The sequence below is a fragment of the Micromesistius poutassou genome (genome assembly GCF_964030765.1).
Source record: "Micromesistius poutassou genome assembly, chromosome: 21".
In the NCBI taxonomy this organism is placed as follows: domain Eukaryota; kingdom Metazoa; phylum Chordata; class Actinopteri; order Gadiformes; family Gadidae; genus Micromesistius; species Micromesistius poutassou.
Genome location: NC_140291.1, coordinates 9,132,617 through 9,153,021, shown reverse-complemented (window position 1 = coordinate 9,153,021; position 20,405 = coordinate 9,132,617). Strand labels below are relative to the sequence as shown.

The 20,405-nt window shown below is 41.0% G+C and overlaps 1 protein-coding gene across 2 annotated transcripts; it reads left to right on the top strand.

Moving 5' to 3' along the window:
• Nucleotides 1-5,072: 5,072 nt before the first annotated feature.
• LOC311366584 (zinc finger protein 518A) lies at nt 5,073-18,633 on the top strand. 2 transcript variants are annotated; one of them, XM_084485364.1, is made up of 2 exons: nt 5,073-5,178; nt 14,370-18,633. In XM_084485364.1, exons 1-2 carry the CDS (start codon nt 5,124-5,126, stop codon nt 18,380-18,382), a joined length of 4,068 nt encoding a protein of 1,355 aa, XP_084341490.1. In that variant the 5' UTR covers nt 5,073-5,123; the 3' UTR covers nt 18,383-18,633. The 2 variants fall into 2 exon arrangements, with proteins under 2 accessions (XP_084341490.1, XP_084341491.1); XM_084485365.1 differs by having other exon boundaries at nt 5,141-5,309.
• The last annotated feature ends 1,772 nt before the right edge of the window (nt 18,634-20,405 follow it).

The following is a 20,405-nucleotide window of genomic DNA, read 5'->3' as shown; positions in this document are numbered from 1 at the left end:
GGTTGATGTCCCTTGCATATTTTATTTATTTTATTTAACTTATCTTTTATATTAAAGCATTTTGTAATGTTCTTACAAAATGTCTTTGTAATGTTGATATATTGGATCATTTTCCTTTGTGAATAAAATCTTATATTGTTTTTACCACCTTACCTTGGACTCCTGTATAAACCCATGTTCACCATAACAAACTTGTGGGTGGGACACTGCAATAATAATTTTTACCTTCAGATTACCTTTTTTCCATATGTTTTTTTAAAACTACAATTTATGTGGTATAAATCACGAAGATGCAAAGTAGGTTCAGCGTACAGCCATCATGTATGAATGTAGCAAGAATAGATTACAATATCAAGTACTTTAGGTATCATTTGTATATTACTGTACAGCATAAAAAAACATTTGCCAATTACAGTAGCTCAGCATATCAAGTATTTGTACTCAACTTTTTCTCCCCAGTTGAAATAAGTGTTTATCTTATACAGTAGGCCTACTTTAGTATAACAGCACTTGGGTTAGTAAAAAAATCACAACAACCAAAATGATTTTGAAGTTTTATACATGAAAAAATATGAACTATTTACAAAAATAAAACGTGTAGGGTGTGTTTCCTAAAGTCAAAACAGTCACAGCTCATCTTGAGCATCTACTGTCTCCTGGTAGCCACGGTACTGCCCATCTGGTGCTGGATAATGAGCTTGGATGGCCTGGACAATAGTGATGGGAATTTCGGTTCTTTTTAGTGAGCCGGATCTCTTGGAACGGCTCACCAACAAGAGCTGGCTCTTTCGGCTCCCAAACGTCTCTTCATATTACCACTTACTGTATACCTTTTATAATGGTGCCATGCCATAATTCCGACGCTCATTTTGACATGTGCGCGCGTGTTGACCTTTGTGTTCTCACACTGATCAAAATGCATCCAAATGCTGCTTCTTTTCCTTGTCTCATTCATCTTGTACTCACACGCTCGCACCCGTCTCTCTCCTCTTTTCCTCCTGTCAGTCACAGGCAACGTGTATCGCGCATCGAAATCCCTCGCTGCTTGTTCTCGTGATTGGTTGCTGGCTGCCATGCATGCGCCGTGACACGCATAGCACGTGTAGAATGAATGCATGCAGCACCCGTAGCGCGGGAGAACAAAAAAGACAACGGCTCGCGTTCGGGAGCTGACTCCCATCGTTCACTTCAACCTTGAAAATTTTTTGAATAATATACTATATTAAAGTATGTTTATTCATATTATAAAATATAATGAAGTTACTATTACAGAATTGCATCTCACAAACCTTGATGTATTGGTTTGAAACAATATTAGGGACTTATTATAGATGGTTTCTCATGTGTTCAATTTAATTTAAATGAAAATACACAAAGAGTTACATACCATAACTTTAAATTATTTTTTGCTTGTCTTAAATGCTCTTTGTGAAATTTTAACAGATATGGAACCCATCAAGACATTTGTTTAGAACCACCCAATTGCGGAGAAAGGCAAATAACTAAATATTAGGGATTCACTGTTTTTATCCTGAGGCTGTACTTAAGGTATTCGGTATAAAGTAATAATTTGGGAGCAACAAAATATATGGTTACACTGACTGGTTGTGCCCCAAAACAATGTTTTTAGTGCTATTTATTCTCATGTTCTCATTTATTCTCATTCTCATGCGAAAAAAAGAATTTACAAGTGTTTTTAAATATCTTCAGAATACTTTTACTGCAATACCATCTTTAAAGGTACTTGAGTATCAACAAGCATAGATCTGCCCGTTACAGAGCAAAGCTTAAAGGGACCCATTTGCATTAAGCTTTGTTTCGTTAGAAACCCAGTCATATTTTTTAATGGTCCTGCATCATTCCCTCATTTTCCCCTGAGATGGGAGAGCTCTGTATCTATCTTTAACACTTCCTTCTTTAAATGACGCAAAATGACGATTTTTGCATCATTTAAAGCAGGAAGTGTAAGAGGGGGGGGGGTGTTCTAGAAAACTACAAGCACTAGTTCCAGTGGGTGGGACATAGGGGTGTAGGGTAGCCTATAAACAGAGAGTACACCGGTGTGAATTTGCGCCATGGATTTTGACGTTACCGTGTGACCGGCGTAACCGGTAGATCACACGAGCGCTAAAGAAGCAATGATGTAGTACCAGAGACGCAGTCGTTTCTTCATAATTCCATCCGGAGGCACACACAGCTTTTGGTCGTGTTCTATAAGATATTCTAGAACACTCCGGCGGGAGTCCTGGAGCTTTATATCTACAACCCCAATTCCAATGAAGTTGTTACGTTGTGGACAATGTAAATAAAAACAGAATACAATGATTTGTAAATCCTTTTCAACCTATATTAAATTGAATACACTACAAAGATAAGATATTGAATGTTCAAACTGATAAACTTTGTTGTTTTTTTTGCAAATATTCACTCATTTCGAATTTGATGCCAGCAACATGTTCCAAAAAAGCTGGGACAGGGGCACAAAAGACAAAAAACAAAAGACTGGGAAAATTGAGGAATGCATCAAAAAACACCTGTTTGGAACATTCTACAGGTGAAGAGGCATCCCGAAACGTTCAGTCAAGCAAGCAAGGATGGGTCGAGGTTGATCACTTTGTGAACAACTGCGTGAGCAAATAGCCCAACAGTTTGCAAGGGATTTAGGGATTTCATCATCTACTGTCCACAATATCATCAAAAGATGCAGAGAATCTGGAAAAATCTCTGCACATAAGCGGCAAGGCCGAAAACCAACATTGAATGCCTGTGACCTTCGATCCCTCATGCGGCACGGCATTAAAAACCGGCATCAATGTGTAAAGGATATTACCAGGATATTACTAACCCTTAACCACCATGGCCGACAATCAATACACAGGTCTTATTTCAAAAGCACACAGCTTTTGGCCGTGATATTATATATTATATTATATTATATAGATACCTATATATTATATATTATTATATTATTTAGATATAGAGCTCCGGGAGACCGCAAACGGCAACAATCACCTTCTCCTCCTGCTGCATTCACTCTGGACTGCAGGGAGTGAACGCTGATTGGCTGTTATGTTATGTCCCTCAGGGACTGAACGCTGATTGGCATAGTGGGAGTTGTTGTCTTAAATCCACAAGCGCCAAAAAGTCACTATCTGACTTTTCTCGGTTAAGAGGGCACCAAATTAGAAATTTATGTTACTATTCGACTAAATATATGACACACTTTCAATACAGATTCATGTCTCCACCTGTGAAATTCTCCTTTAATGACAAGAGAAAGTTATATGGTTATGTCCCGCAGTTGTTGACAGTGTAGTTCCCAATAAAGTACGTTTTACAGTTTACAAGATGTCAAGGTTATTCAATTCAAAATATAATTCCTTTGTATTAATAGTTAAATTTTTGGGATGAACATTTTAATATTGATGATTAAAATATATTTCTTACTGCTACTTTTCTGCTACTTATTTTTACATATTTTATTTGTACTTACTTTATCTTGTATTGTTGCTGCTTGTGCTCTTGTTTACTTGTGAAATAATTAAACAATATCACATGAGAGGGAGTGCTGTTGTACTGAATATCAGCACGGCTGTGATTCTGTCATAGGTACGCCGCCGTAGGCCCAGTGCCAAAGATAATCACACGGTTACTTGCCAAAACGAAAAAGTGACTTCACACGGTGTCTTTTTACAATTGACCTGTCGCTAAGCTCCGCCCTTAAAACACAGATGAGCCAATGACATTCCAGCCTAAACTATACTCGGACAACGCCATTGAAACCAACAGGGAAGAGGCATAATCTAACAATTTAATGGTGGATTTATGTTGTTTGTGTAAAAAAAAATAAACATGGTCAAACGATGTGCTTGGGGTAATACATGTAATACGGATAGTCGGTATCCCAAGAGGCTGCAGAATGGGGTATATTTCATCCCTTTACCCAAGCCACAACGGGACAAGAAAAAGTGTGTACGTGGGACTGTGCGGCAGGTCAGAATACCAACTGAATTTAAGCTTGTTACCTTCTGTATGTATTTTAAAGGTTTGAATATACCCCTCCATAGAGTAATGTAGGCCTAGTCCCTTTCGATTGACCCTGGAAGAAATGAAATCCCTTTTCGGACAAAACTTCTCCAAAACCTGCTTTGATATACTGTCAGCTGACATTTTTCCATATGTTTTTGTTATCGAGTCTGGTTTGTTTGCCCGAGTTCATCATGGTAATAGCGGGGGGCGTGACTTAGCGACAGGTCACCATTCGTAGTGTTGATCAGCAGAAAAATAGTCCGCCAAAGACGTTGACGTCGCTTAGCAACCGAATCCGCTGGGGTTGATAAGTTACCAGACTACTCACGGAGTGATACGAAAGACGTGAAAAAATCAATTTTCCATGACAGCGGTCATTATATGCTTAGCAACGGTCATTATTGAAAAATAATTCACCACCGGAAGCCGGGAAGGCCCATGCAAGTGAACGGAGCATTCCACAGCATTGAGAAGAGCCGTGTAATAAAATGTATTCATTGTATAATTATTATTTGTTCGTTTTTTTTTCAAAATATTCCAAGCCATAATTATAATGGTTTAAAAAGGGCTAGGGTTTAAATACCCATAATCCATAACTCTCTAACGCTATAGTGTGTTACATAAGAATTGGCTCATGGGTTTGGTTGTGGGTGGGCCTACCTCCCCTTACATTGTCTACTCTGCCTTTGCCATTTCTTTTACATATGAGCGGCCTGAGGCCTAAGAACTGTTTATACCCCCAGCTCCCATGAATGATTTAAAAAGACATTCTTGCTCAGTTGTCCCGTTGCCCTGCAGATCATCCAGCCCTAACAATGGCTTGAGCTGTAGGGTTGGAGGATGTAGGAAATGGCGTCCCAGCCCATGACTCACAGCCTCCCGCCCGCTGCCCACCGTGACGTAGGTGCTACACAGGCACCAGCGAAGCCGTCCTAATCCCAGAAATATTTCGTTTTCCCGTTTACGATGGGTCTTTTCCCGAAGGAAAGGCCATCTACGTAGTACTTTGGATTGGTTTTAATTGCTTATTCATATGCATCCATTTCCTTGAACCCAGTGTGAGCCTCGTAGTGGCGGACCGGAGCAGTACCCGGATGAGACTGTCATGGCCGCGATCGTTGACCTGCGAAAGTGAGGAGGAAAAGAAAGGTAAACGCTTGTTTATCACGGCGACACGCGCTGCTTCGTTACACACCCGGCGGGTTGAGGAATACCGTTTAATGTGCGGCGGACGGGGACCAGGAGGACGGTGTTGGTGGTGTATGTTCGAGGAGGAGGAGGTTTGTTTTGTTGTCATATGAGTGCTTAACTGTGGTGTAGACACTGAACTGTGGCGAAGTACCGTTAATATCCTTTAACTACACGGAGAAAAGCCTTATAAGTACTTTAGTGTGCTTGGTCTGCTTTTCGCGGTGTTTGACTTTTATCCGCGCAATGGTCGGGCTCTTCTGTATTTCTCAAACTTATTACACTATTTGGAGCTCGTATATGGCATATAGCAATTCCATTATTGTCGTGCGCATTTGGGACACATAACAGGAGCCCTCCAGTCTCCTGTGATGGTTGTAATGTTCGTATTGTGTCTCGCCGTGACTTTATTTAGTGAGGAGGAACGGCTGCAACTCCTCTATAAAGTCAGGCTTTTCTAAATACTTCCTTGGTGGAAGGGTTACAAGCAGGCATGTAGATGTTTGTTCATATTCGCATCAAGTCACCACAATTCACCACTGTGTTGTACTAACAAATGAGATGGTAGTTTGATGACAACACGATGTTTCAAAGTGATATTCACTTCATTAGTGAAGTCATTTATTCGGCAACCAGCTGATGGAGAGTAGTCATGATGTTCCGGCAGCCATTTTCAACTCCAACATGGCTGCCTCAAGTCTTGAGGGGTTGCAGGGTAGCCATATTGAGGATTAGTTTGCTGTCATGCTATTGCCAATCAACTTGTATTATTCCCTACAGTTATTTGATTTTAGAATTTCCTTTTATTTTCAGTGGTAAGCCTTTTTTCAGCTGGTCAATGCAAGCATTATTTGTGTAGCTATAATTTACTATGAAATAGGCATATTGAATAATAGACACACATATCTGCCTTGGAAATATTGCTTTACAAGTTCAATTTGGAACCTGGCTTATTTATATGTAATGTAACAAAACATGGCAAGCAACATAACACTTGTTACCATGTTTTAACATGGTACATATTATATTCAACTGTTAAAAGATTCAATTAAAAGGTTCAATATTTTGGACTCAAGGTAGGGCTGTGCGATATGGGAAAAAATGAATATCCCGATAGATTTTCTCCATTTCACGATATATGATATATATCTCGATATTTTGAAACCTCCTTTAAAGGACCCCATAAAATTGCACTTTTACCCTTGTAAACTGTTTTCACTACAATCCCTGCAGACTATATACCATTCTTGGTTAACTTCCCAGGTGGTTTCCATCAAAACATGTGAGTGATTAATCACAATTGAGTTGAAATAAACATTTTTTTTTATTCTAACAAAGCACAAACTACAAAAACAATCTTCAGCAAGAGATTATTATTAATATTATTAAAATATTGCTAAATTCCCCCCATTCTAAAGGAACATTTTATTCAACTTTGACACTAATCAATGACACCCACAGGCAACGTCACTCAGGCATAACACAATGATCTCAGCACAATAGAAAATGCTATAAAAAAATGCTATATGGCTGCATCACTGATGAGCTAGATGCGAGAGAGAGAGATCAATTTTTTAGGTTTTGTGCTAAGAACACAAGCCTATCAACGGCTTCTGGTTTCAGAGATGCTCTGTGACTACATTGCCACTGGTGCTGAACACTCTTTCAGATGGAGAACTGGTTGCCGGCACACACAGGTACTTCTTTGCCAAATGGCTTAAATTTTGGAACATTTCCTCATGGTTCTTCCACCATAGCAATGGATCTGATTCACTTTCTGCATCAACAGTCTGCAAGTAAGTAGACAACTCTGTTGCCAGCTGGTCCTTGCTTGAAGTTGTAGAGGATGCTCTTGCCTTTTTAAAGAAGCTTCCTAGGGTCTTTAGGGGGATCTGGCCCTGTTGATGCATGTGGCTCTGCTACTGATAGCTCACCTGGCTGAGCAACTGTGGCAGTGACGGACAGTGACTCCATCTCTTCTATAGCATGGGACTTAATGACCTCCACATGGTCCTCATCGATGTAGGACGTTTTAAATCTGGGGTCCAGTAGGCCTGCCATGTCCAGCAGGTCGTTGGTGGCAGCATCATCAAATTTCTCCCTGAGATAGTCCATGATTGTGGTTCTGATGGACTTGGTAAGGGCAGTATCACCTTCCTGATCTGCCAAGATGCTCGAGTCAAAGAGATGAAGCACAGGCTTGACAAATGACACTGTGACATAGCCCTCCCCTGATAGAGCATCTGTAAACTCTACAAGGGGTTTCAGAGCTTTGTTTACGGATTCAAGCACATCCATGTCTTGCCATGTTGGAGCAAGATGCAGAGTCTTCTTGTCAGCAGCCAGCACTTGAGAAATGGCTCGCTCCTGCTCCAGTATTCGCTCAATCATCTTCTGACGGGATCCCCATCGCGTAGGAGACTCACTTATTAGTTGATGTGAAGGCAGGTTTAGATTTTGCTGGAAAGTGGCCAACTCTCTCCTTTTCTTCCAACTGAAGGAAAAGCTGCTTACAATTTTTTTTGCAAACTGCCACAGCACGGTCAATACGGGCACCTTTCATGCTTTTCTCTGAGGAATGAAAAAATAACAATAAACATTCTTATAAACATTATGGCTGAATCATCTAAAAATATTTTCCACAAATAACTAATTTAGTCAGCATTTTCATTATGGCTTTTTTTTTTTAAATGAATTTAACTAAAATATTATAAACTCATTTACAATGTGTTTGATATTTTTTAGCCCATTTCAATTAATTTATTTAGGAATTGTAGGTGTGCTGCCCTATACCCCCAGCGCCTTGCCGGGGTCGACAGATGGATAACTCTTCTCCCAACAAACCACGCAGAGACACGTCCCAGTTAACTCTTTATGGTTGCTTGAAGTAGGGTAAAACAACGTTGTTTTCCGAGGTTAACTTAGACAAGGCTAGCTAGACAAGTAGCATAAGACGAGGGAGCACCTTATATTCCGATTGTGTGTGTAACTGCTACGGAGCGTGCAGCTGGTAACCATGACGACATCAGATCAGAAAAGACGTTACAAGCATTAAAAACTTCTGCCAATAGATATAGGCATAAGTTGACCTGGACTTAAGTCCAGGTCTTAAAACGTTCAATACATTACGTACATACGTTTAATACATTTGAATGTATTATTTAATACATTCTAATCGCAGTGGAAACATACATGAAACAAAACCGTAGGCTTAACATTAGTCTATACTATCAGGCTGATAGTAAATTGTGTTAGTTTCATTATTATCTCACCGATAGCCAGATGCAGCCGATGTCGAATGCACTGCAGTTGTACCCAGTCATTCAGCCTTGCAGCTTTCACTATATTTGCGCCGTTGTCGGTAGTCAGGCAGACTTGACGTGATTCGGGCAAGTCACATGCCTTGAGCACGTCTTGCAAGCCCTCTGCAAGGAGCTCAGCTGTGTGGTCTTTAGGGAAAAAGCTTGTCTGAAGGCACGCACTTTGTAACTCCCAGTTGACAATGAAATGGACAGTAAAACTCAGATACTGCTCTGTTGTTCTACTGGACCATAAGTCGGTAGTGGAAGTGAAATATTTCGCATCTTGCAGATGACGGGCCAGCTTTTCTCTCTCGGAGGTGTATAATTGCGGTATTGCCTTCTCTGTAAAATCCCTGCGGCCAGGCAACTCATATTTGGGATTGAGTGTTTTTATAAATTTTCGGAAGCCTGGTTTTTCTACTATACTTATTGGCATCATGTCTTGGGCGATGAAGTTAGTGGTAGCGTCCATGATATCGCTCCATCTCTGACTTGTTTTCTCATATGGGGTGGCTTTGGAGAAGGAGGCAGCTATGGTCATTTGTTTAGCTGGTGGAGGGGTTTTAGCTGGTGTGCTTGATGTTCGGAGTTTAAGAGACTCTTCATACTGTACCGGGTGAGTTTTGAGGTGATGGAACATATTTGTAGTGCTGCTGCCTTTCGTGATGAGTTTTTTTGCACACTTTGCATATTGGCGTGTTTTGCTCCACGTCCTCCTCTCGATATCCAAAAAACTGCCAGATCACTGATCCCTTATTAGTTATTTTAGGAACCAGCAGTTCGACCGCTTCCATGATTAATTTGTGGGTTGAATTGGCTTAGGATACACTGTATGCTACACTGAGCTGGCCGGCGCTGCAAACCGTAAGAAACGTGAAAATGATTTCCCTCCCTTTCACACCTAGATGTCGCGTGGGATTGGTTGGTGAGTGTGTGACGCGAGTGTTTTTTTCCCCCCCCTCATTCACGTTACTGTGTGAGGGAGAGGGAGAAAGCCACCGGAGAATGTTTTAAACACGAAACCAAGTCAAGCCTCGGCTGCCGCTTGAAAAAACCCAGATGACCGTAAAATACTTGATACTTCCGAAATAATAATTTTATGCAACTCACCTATGTATCTCTAGAGCAGTGGATGCTAGTGACTTCAGAAACCTAAGTGGATGATGCATTTTTTTATGTATGTATAGTAGAAATGCACCGGTTGACCTTCCATTAACCACAGCTGGCCTGTTTTGCCAGCTGTCCTCCGTCTTTTCTCCGCATTTGTGGATTAGGAGGTTCGACCGTGAGGGTCATTCACACTTTTTCACACTTGATGCCCGATATGCGGACATCGGTGTCGCTCAGTTATCAGTAGAATCTCCGGCTGGTTTAGGGGGGCGGGCTTGCAAGGGGCGGGATATGACTTAGGGTCTCTGTTTGTTTTGGTTTGACCGCAGACAGCGCGGAGGCAGAACTCATCGCAATCTTAAATGTTGCTGCAGTGATGCATGATATATTCCGTTGCATCCACAACATCCGCATCAATCAATGAAGGAACAAGAAAGGCATTGCGAACGACTGCGTTACCGGAGGAAGAGAGTCTTTTTTTGCTTAATTTCACATCTACCAAACACTGGGACAAATGTAGTCAATTTCTGTGTTTAACTGAGGAAACAGGGGGTTGAAATACGGGATTCTATAATGTTCAGCTAACTGTTGTCAATAATAATGGTTACGAGAGTTAGCGCATGTGTGCGATAGACTGGCAGTGTGTGTGAGTGAGTAGACGAGCGAGGAGAGCGAGCGGTAGTGTGTGTCAGTTTAGTGAAGTCATGAGCGAGTCCGGTTGTGTCTGTGCAAACGTGTACTGTAAAGTTAGTGAAATTAAGAATAAAGTACCCAGCCTGTCAAGAATCGGTGGCTGCTTCATTCCGACCATATTCAAACCTATAAGCAGACCTACTGTCGTTACCCCCGAGAGAACATCGGCGCTGGAGGGAACGTCTCCCCTGTGCTCCTCCACTATGGTCTAGGAGCCGACAGCAGGAAAGGTGTAAAATAAAAAAAACGTTTTCTATATACACGTGCAGCTGTGAACTCATGTATTGTAATTTATTGTATGATGTGTACTCTGAGGGTCTACTATAAGACCTATCATTTAGCGTTCACCACGAATGCCTCTGAAAAGCAGTGCCACATTTGAATATTTTTTAAACCATTCAGTGAACAAAATGCAACAGGCTGATGACTGAACGACACCGAATCACCACAAAAATTTAGTTGTAAATAGTGTTGTAAATAAACTTCCAAACCTTTTCAAATCTTATTTGGTGTTTTATTTGTAAGGTGCAAAGTAGGCCTGGGCAATAAGACAATAAATTATTATTGTATCGTGATAGACTTTTGATCAATATCAATATAATACTAATTATGTTCAATCGATAAGAGACTGGACCACCAAATCTAGCAACTGGGTTTGTTACACAAACACGGTTCCATACTTTTTTTACATAGTGTTTTTCATTGTTGTATCAACATTGGAGTATTTATCAATGAAGTACATTGGAAGGTCATTAAGTGTTAAACAGAAGAAGTGTTTAAATCCAGCATGGTTATTCCTAGTCCTTTTAGGTCATTAAAATTATTGATCAAGTTATATTGTGATGTCTTTCAGCCGTATCGCCCAGGCCTAGTGCAAAGTAAACAAGGTCCAAAAAAAACAAATAAACAAATCAAAAACAGCGTTGCTTATTCGCTTCAAAACTTGGTAATTAATACGGCGCGGTACCGAGCGGTTGAAAACAATGTTGGTGTCTCCTGTGGCTGCCTTGCGCACCTGCGTTATAATGCTTTACATAACCAATAATGACTTGACAGTTCATTGGTCATTATTGTATTGTATGTGCGTATAGAATAAATAATCAAACAGATTTTACTGCACATGTAGGCTAACATTACATGGGAGATGCTTACATTTGTAGCCTATTTTTTGCTTACTGTGATGTTGCCCAAGACTATAATACAGACTAGAGTTTCCACGCACACATCATGCGCGCTCAACCTCTAGTTGTAATAAAACCCATAGCTATAATGTGGAAACCCAGTCGATAATGTAACACATTTTTGAGTGCATAATATAACATAATATATAATATATATATATATTATATAATAATGTTACAACGTATAACATTTTGGTTCAGCTATTACGTAATGAAGGAAGCATAATAATTTTTAAGCCGTTTTCACTAGGGGTGCACGATAATTATACATCATACAATCAATTACAATACATGCGTTCACAACTGCACACGGATATAGAAAAAGTTTTTTTATTATGTTACACTTTTCCTGCTGTCGGCTCCCAGACCGTAGTCAGTGTCGATGTTCTCTCGTGGGTACCACCCTTCACTTTGACCGGAAGTGGGTCTGCTTATAGGTCGGAATGAAGCGGCCGCCGATGATTGACAGGCTGGGTATTTTATTCTTAGTTTCACTAACGTTACAATACACGTTTGCAGACACAACCGGACTTGTTCGTTACTTCACTAAACTGACACACGGCTCTCGCTCTCCTCGCTCGTCCACTCACTCACACACACACTGCCATTCCCGCGCACACGCATACGCTACTCTCGTAACACTTATTATTGACAACAGTTAGGGTTACATTATAGGGTCCCGGCCTTCCACTCCCTGTTTTCTCAGTTAAACACAGATATCAACTACATTTGTCCCAGTGTTTGTTAGATGTGAGATGAAGCAAAAAAAGACGCTCTCTTCCTCCGGTAACGCAGTCGTTTGCAACGGCTTTCTTATTCGTCGTTTCTTCTATTTGTCTTTAACTCATGCTCCAATCTTTCATCGATTGATGCGGATGTTGTGGATGCAACGGAATATATGATGCATCGCTGCAGCAACATTTAAGATGATCGCGATTAGGGATGTAACGGTTACCGGTGTAACGGTAAACCGTGATAAAAATGTTGTCAATAACAATTACCGTTTTCATTTCAAATAAAATTATTATCGCGGTGGATAACCGCGCCCGCGGTGTGGAAACCGTGTGCTTAAATCCTTCCCAGCGCTTCATCCGAGCAGTGTTTGGAATAACGCCGTTTAAAATAACGGCGTTAGGTAACGCCGTTATGTTTTCAGTAACGGGTAATCTAACTAATTAATTTTTCCGTAGTTACAACGCTGTTACTGACAGTTAAATGCGGTGCGTTACCATGAATTGATTGAATAAACTGCGTAATCCGAACGCACCCCTGGCTGCACACACAAACTGCTAGTGAGGACGGAGACCGGGTGGGTTAGCGATTATAATTGGCTAAAGCAGAGTCGTGTTTCATGGTAGCCAATCGGAGCCAGTGTTTTTACACACAAGCCAGGATACGCGTGCCACACGCACACACAAACAACAAACAGATTCGATGAAGCAGTAGAAATGGCGAGTCCGGAGCAATCCGATGAAAAGTTGGTATTTTTAAGGTGGAGATATAAGCACTACTTCAAATTCATTGAGGTCAAAGGCAAGAATGTGCATGTAAAGTGAACATTATGAGGTCGCGGTCACGGCGAGCTGCGGAGGAAGTGTCGGCGGGAGACGGAGAGCGAGTAATTGTTTACATATTGTTCTTTATGTCTTTAATGTTTGGATTAAACCTGCACTACTGTAAATGTTCCTGATAAATAAGCTGTTTACATGCTGAACCCTTGTTCCTTTGATGTTAAAAGTTGCACTTTTGATAATATAAATAAATATAATAAACACTTAACTATTTCAGTTTCCGTAGGCCTATCAGTGCTTTCTGAACATATTGAACACACTTTTAAAAATACCGCGATAATACCGAAAACCGGGATAATTTTGGTCACAATAACCGTGAGGTTAAATTTTCATACCGTTACATCCCTAATCGCGATGAGTTCTGCCCATTCTGCCTCCGTTGCTGTCTGCGGTCAGACCAAAACACACCTGAGTGACAGGGGTCGTCCTGCGAACCTCGACCCTACGTCATATCCCGCCCCTTGCAAGCCAGCCCCCCTAAACCCCCCGTTGATTCTACTGATGTCTGCGCGACAATGTCATGATCTTAAGTCATGATCATATATATGGATATGTGTGTGTGTTATCGGTATCGGCCTTTAGGAGCTGAAAGTTATCGGTATCGGTTAAAGTTATCGTGGATCCCTAGTTTTCACACATTTATGCCGTATTTGTATATCAGGAGATTCGACCCTGAGGGTGATTCACACTTGATGCTTTATATGCGGACATCAATGTAGTTTTGACATCAGTAGAATCAACGGGGGGTTTAGGGGGGTGGGCTTGCAAGGGGCGGGATATGACGTAGGGTCAAGGTTCACAGTACGGCCCCTGTCACTCAGGTGTGTTTTGGTCTGACCGCAGACAGCAATGGAGGCAGAATGGAGAGAGGTGAACATAGGACCCGGGGAACATAGGACCCTTTTTGTTCAGCAAATCGGGGGGGCGATGTAACCCTAATCTACTAGTACCTCCAAATGCAATTATTAACCCTAAAAAAGCATGATATGGGATTTTTAAATAATTTCACTCAGGCCTTTGTCTAGCTACGACTCCAGGCACTAGAGGTAGCTAAGGGGAAACTATAAATTGCAAATCCTTTTTGTCACCGAGTTTTTCCCTGAAATGCCTTGTCTTAGTTTTGTTATAACTTGACACTGGCACTGGAGTCTTAGAGCCCTGCAGTAAACTTCCACATGTTGAATAATTTAGTTTATGGAATACAACATGCTGCTTTACTTGCATTCAAAACAGCAAAGATGTACACATGTAACATTTTTATTTTTAATGCAATATTACTTTATTCTTTGTTTCAGATTCCTGCAGGGTTGAAGCGATGGAGCAAGACCTTTCAACGGCTGACCACCCTCCAATAAACAACAACACTTCTAACACGGAAGAAGAAAGCAATGAGATGAAAGACTTTGTTTACAAGCATTTACGAGTAGTGACTGAACAATCTAATGGGACACTCCAATGCAAGCCTGATGACTACGCAATAGAGGAGACTTCAACTCGCAAAACTCTAAAAGTGATCAGGAAATCACGTAAAAATACACAGGGTGCTGTTTTCACAGGAAATATTCTGAGCTTCAGCTGTTCTGTGTGTAAAGATGATTTTACATACAGTCCCAATGACCTCCTTAAGCATTTTAAAAAGTCTCATAAGGATGGCCTTCCTTCGTATCCTTGTGATCTGTGTAGCTTCGTCACAAATGAATTCCCTGATCTTCAGCGCCATCGGATTGGACACAGAAATACCCTGGTTACATGTGAGATCTGCAATAACAAAGTTCAGTACTCTCTGTTAATGCTCACCAGGCACTACATCATGTGCCACAGTTTGAACGGGCGCTTTCAGTGTGAAAAGTGTGAGTTTAAAACTCTAGATGCAGGCACATTTGTCCAGCACATTCACCATCATAACGAGGGACGTTTCAAATGTTTAAAATGCCCCCACGTGAGCTTGAACAAAGACGAATACCAGAGACACTTAAATGTTCACGCGAGTAAACTTTCATTCAATTGTCAAATATGTGGCTATGTTTCAGAGAGGATTGATTTTTTCAAAAAACACATGAATAATGCTCATGGTGAAGAGACCGAAGATTGGATTAATGGACCGAGAGCTCAAGAGGACGAGGCCACAGCAATTTCGTCTGCAGCTATTAAGCTAAAAGAAGACTCAAGGAGTTATCGAAGGTTATCAAAACGGAATTGTGTCTCTGGAAAATTGCCAAAAGATGTAAATTTGTTAAAATCCGAAAAGAGTTCAGAAGAGACACTGCAGTTTGACAAGATGGCAGCGAAAAAGAACAAAAATGGCAGCAAAAGCTATAATGCTACAGAACAGCAGGCTGCCAGTGAATCAAAACCACCAATACAATTAATGATGCCAGACTGTGAAAACTCTTCAGAGACAAGTCAAAATAACCCCAATGGACTTGTTCTCAAGCTTAAAAACAAAATATCTATACCCCCGAACTGCACAACTAAGGTAATTGGTTTCAAGGTGGTTGATGGAAAAAAGCATTTGGTTCTCAAAGTCTTGCCAGTTTCAAAAGTAGAATCCCCCACAGAGGATCATTCTCACACAAAAGACTTAGGAAATATAAGAAAATGCAATAGTGATAGTTTGACAAACCCTCGCTGTACTGCTTCGCAAAACATCAGTACTTCTACACACATTTTTCAGGATGATATTGTGGCAGTAAAAGTTAAGGTTGAGGAGGAAGAAATCCCTCTTATTGGCTTCACTCCAGCTGTCCAGGAAGATGAATGTAGAGAACAGGCAGAAATTGAACAAAATGGCTCCCCCAAGTACTTTGCTCAATCTATGGAAAATAAGATGGATCACATCAAAGAAAAAAATGATCTTGATTCAAATTCAATCCCTGCTAAATCAAACCCAGACCTGACCTCTCTTAGTAAATCTAAAATACACAATGTGCGGCCTCTTTTATCATCGATAAAGGTTGATTTGGCCACAGATATCAATGAAAGATTATTGGATACAGCAACTAACTCATTGGTAACAGAGTTGTCTGAAAACAACCCAGACTTCAGCATTGGTGGGGAGATAATATCTTTCCAAATTGGAAGTAAACACGATCTCAATAAAGGTGATCAGAATTGCACACAAAAAACTTCAAAATGTGCAATGCCACTTCCAGAGATGCATTCTAGTTCTGCTAGCTACTCCATGGAACATACCATGTTAGGTAAAAACTCACTTATAAATATCCCCAACGAAAAGGTATTTAGTTTTCATAATTATTCAAAAGAATCATTAGACATTTCACCTCATTCACCTAACTTTGACAGTAGGACTGACATTCCAACAGAATCATTGTGTGCTCATGATTCCTCTCAGGTGAGTTTACAATTGGTAGAATCTCCAAAACCATCTAGCAAATATGGACATGGGAGTAATGCACTTCCAGGGACTAATGGGCCTCCCCATCATGGGTTACACAAATCAATTCCAGAGATTGACACTGACCTTGGCCAGGGCAAAATGTGTGCTGAAGAACAAACTACTGAAGAGACACCCGAGTCAATTTTTCAAGACTTTAATATCATCAAAGTTGAAGAGGATTATATACCAGTGTCTAATCCTCAACAAGAAAGCCACAATGTGAGCCACCCAGGCCATGAAAAAAGCATTCTGATAGTGAAACAGCATTCTGATGCAATCATTAACCACCAGCTTAATAAAGAGAAGAATAAAGAAAGAGTAGGAACTTGTCCTGATAGCAGGGAATCTGGAAAGCCAGCAAAAACAACTCTACGCTTTTTTCAGATCCCAGAGGGTAAGCAGCAAATGCTATTGCAAACTGCAGAAAATAAATATGCTATACCGGTACCACTCAAGGGGAACAGAAGTTTTAAACTGATAACCAAGTCAAATAGTCCTCGGATCAATGTATCTTACATGAAGCCAGGTTTTGAATTTTCCAGTAACCCTACTGGGTTGGTTCCTTCTCAAACTGGCAGAGAGGTAGGAATGGAAACGCCCCTCTTAAGGCCTAGTAAAACAGGGATTACATCTGTTTCTGCGGTGCCGCCAAACGTTAGCACAATCTCAAATCATTACCTTATCAATAGTACAGGGTTTAATGGACCTGTTCTTGTTTCTAAAACAGGACAAGGTACACCAGTGGACAGGACGTCTGCTGTGAAAACACAACAGACCTGCTACTTGGTAAAAAGGTCACTTCAAGTTGCGAAGCCCCCAAGTAATGTTGGTTTCACGTTGGCCAGCTCACAGGTACCACTTTCTTCACGTCCAATGCTGGCAATGCCTCTGAACTCTGCAATAAAATCCAACATTTTGCCAGACGGCCGTCAAGCTTACCTGGTTAGGTATGTCTCACAAGCAAAGTCTGGCAACATTTTGAGTAATCTTGATAGCCAGACTTTAACTCAGGCAAAGAAAAACGGTGAAAGCACTGGATCCAAAGTTTTATATAGGATTGTCACACCTACCAGTGGGCTATTTTCAGGCATTGTACCAACTGCCAATGAGGAGCCTTTATTTCTTGCTCCTCGTTCACAGAGTGATCAGTCAAAAAACAACGATGATATGGCTTTCACTTGTGTGAAAAGTATTTTCCCTGTACAGAAACTATCTGCAGAACATGATTTTGTGTCTGGTATTTTTCAGTCCCAATCAAGTTTAAAAGTTATAGAAAATCCATGGCCAATTCGGCCACCAAGCCAAAGGAAAAGGCGGCGGAAGGCACTTTTTGATGAGCTTCCAATGCATAAAGCTAGAAGACTTGCAAACAAAACACTGACTACAGAAGTATGGCATCCTCTATCCAAAGACATTGAGAGAACACTGAGACTCTATCCTTTCAGTTCACTACAGCAGATCAAGTGCCCTCGCAGACATCAACCTGTTGTTGTGCTTAACCATCCAGATGCTGATATTCCTGAGGTGGCTAGCATCATGAAGTCAGTTAATCGATACAGAGGAGCTGTCACTAAAGTCTCACTGTCTCATCAAACTGTAGAGGCTCTATCTGTACCCAACCAGATGGGGTTAACAGGGAAAAAGCCAATTGCCAAATGTCTGCCCCCTGCAAGCAATGGCTCAAGATTGCAACTGGATCGGAGTTCTGTTCGTGAACGATTTCTTCTGAAACTGAAGTTGAAGAAAAAAGGAAGGAGAAAGTATGAAGTCGTGACTTTATCAAGCTGTGGTGGGCAGCCCATTTTTGACTGCTGGTTTTGTGGTCGACTTTTCCACAGCCAAGAGGACTGGATTGGTCATGGTCAGAGGCATCTTATGGAGGCAACGAGAGACTGGAACAAATTATTCTGAAAGTGTTCCTACATTTTCTCGTTTGAAAAATATTTGTATACTTTTAAATAACTTTCCATTATGCTTCTATTCTTGTAATTTCTTGCCCTATAAATAACTACTATGATTATTTTTACATCTATACTGGTAACTTATATTATGTTGTTTTTAATCAGACATGTATAACTGTATACGACTGTGAAAACTATACTGTAATACAACTTTTTTATCAAACCAGCTGTTAATTTGAAAACAGTTTTGATTTAGTTTGTGCTGATGTAAATAAAATGGGTTTAGAAATTAAAAATGTTGATTCTTCTTACATTCTTTGAATTTGTAATGTTAATTAGCAGTTAGTCAATTATTTACTTCAAAGTACATTTTACCTGCGCTACAAAGTGCATCATTATATAACATCTCCAGTATAACTAACCCAATTTTGTGGCGCAATATAATTTGAAACCTTTACCTCCGCAATTGAGTTGATTTTGATAAACTCAACAGCCATATGAAACAGCAGAGTATATGGTAAACCTATTCCTTATAATATAGTAGTACACAATGTCAGTTGTACTCTTGAAACATTTATTTTTAATGTCCACGCTTATTTTATTTAGTTTTGTATTTACTATAATAGCATTGCACTGCATAATTGTGCTTATTTCTGCATTCACAAAAAATTATATATATATGCATGTTTATTAGGCAAAACTGAAATAATTTGTCACAACGCAATCTTGTGAATAACGTGGTCATGTAAGGACCCTAATGACCACGTTACAGTGAAGGTTATGTGTATTGCAATTGTATCAGTGCAGTGGTTGATGTTGATGTCCACGTTCAAGAGGGTTAAGAAAGTCAATGAGGCATGGCAAGTTTATTTACAAACCATAAAATAATTACCATTTATAGTGAAGATACATAAACAAAACTAAAAGCATTATATGGGCAATCATTAAATGAACAAAAAAGCCTGCTCCAGCGCTGCAGGAGGGATGGCGTAGGCGGGGCCGGGGGGGACCCCCACCACGGCGCTGGCCCTCAGGACACCCAGGACGGGCAGACCCAGGGCCTCCACGGTGGAACGGCGGCCCAGCAGCAAGGCGGCAACCCCGTCACTCACCTGGCTGGAGTTACCTGGAGGAGGAGGGGGGGGATGATGATACTACTCAACAATAAGGGTTATAACCAACCTCTACCATGAATGACCCGAGGTAATTAAGGTGATAAGCTTAACAAGTTAATTAATGCTCTAGTCATCATTTACTGATCATGATAACTACGTCTACTATGGTCCTAACTAATTAATGATCCATTAATGATCCTCATGTAAAGTGTTACCCAATCATTCTTCATAAATCTGAATTATCAAGAATAACAGTGTTTAAGAAAGTCCATCACATGGGGTAAAAGAACAAGTAAAAGAATGTATTAATGAGTGTTAAACTGAGTTATTAAAGAAAGAATACATAAAGAAAGATGCTGCAGTACTAGGAGACAGTGAGTGCTGAAGCCATCATGAAACCGAGTGTGGAGCAGAGGGTAGAGCCAGGAGGGCGGAGGAGAGGGTGGAGCAGAGGGTAGAGCCAGGAGGGTGGAGGAGAGGGCGGAGCAGAGGATAGAGCCAGGAGGGTGGAGGAGAGGGTGGAGCCAGGAGGGTGGAGGAGAGGGTGGAGCAGAGGGTGGAGTAGAGGGCGCGGTCCCGGTCGGCCCTGAGGGCGGAGGAGGGAGGAGGTCAGAAGACCTGGAGACTACAGGGGGGGCAGGTGGAGCAGCAGGTGTAGCAGTAGGTGTAGGAGTAGGTGTAGTAGCAGGTGTAGTTGCAGGTGTGGCAGATGTAGTTGCAGGTGTAGTTGCAGGTGTAGCAGGTGTAGTAGCAGATGTAGTAACAGGTGGAGAAGGCTGTCTGATTTGTTACTTCTGATGTGAGCTCACTGCGAAGGCATCATGCTTCTCCCTGGAGATCCCAAATCTCTCAGCCACATTCTCTGAGGTGATGCTGCAACACACACACACACACACACACACACACACACACACACAC

What these genes read in the sequence shown, in the direction of transcription:
- LOC311366584 (XM_084485364.1), top strand. Translation starts at nt 5,124, where the DNA reads ATGAGACTGTCATGGCCGCGATCGTTGACCTGCGAAAGTGAGGAGGAA. An exon ending in AAGTGAGGAGGAAAAGAAAG is followed by an intron (nt 5,179 to 14,369) that starts GTAAACGCTTGT and finishes TCTTTGTTTCAG; the next exon opens with ATTCCTGCAGGGTTGAAGCG.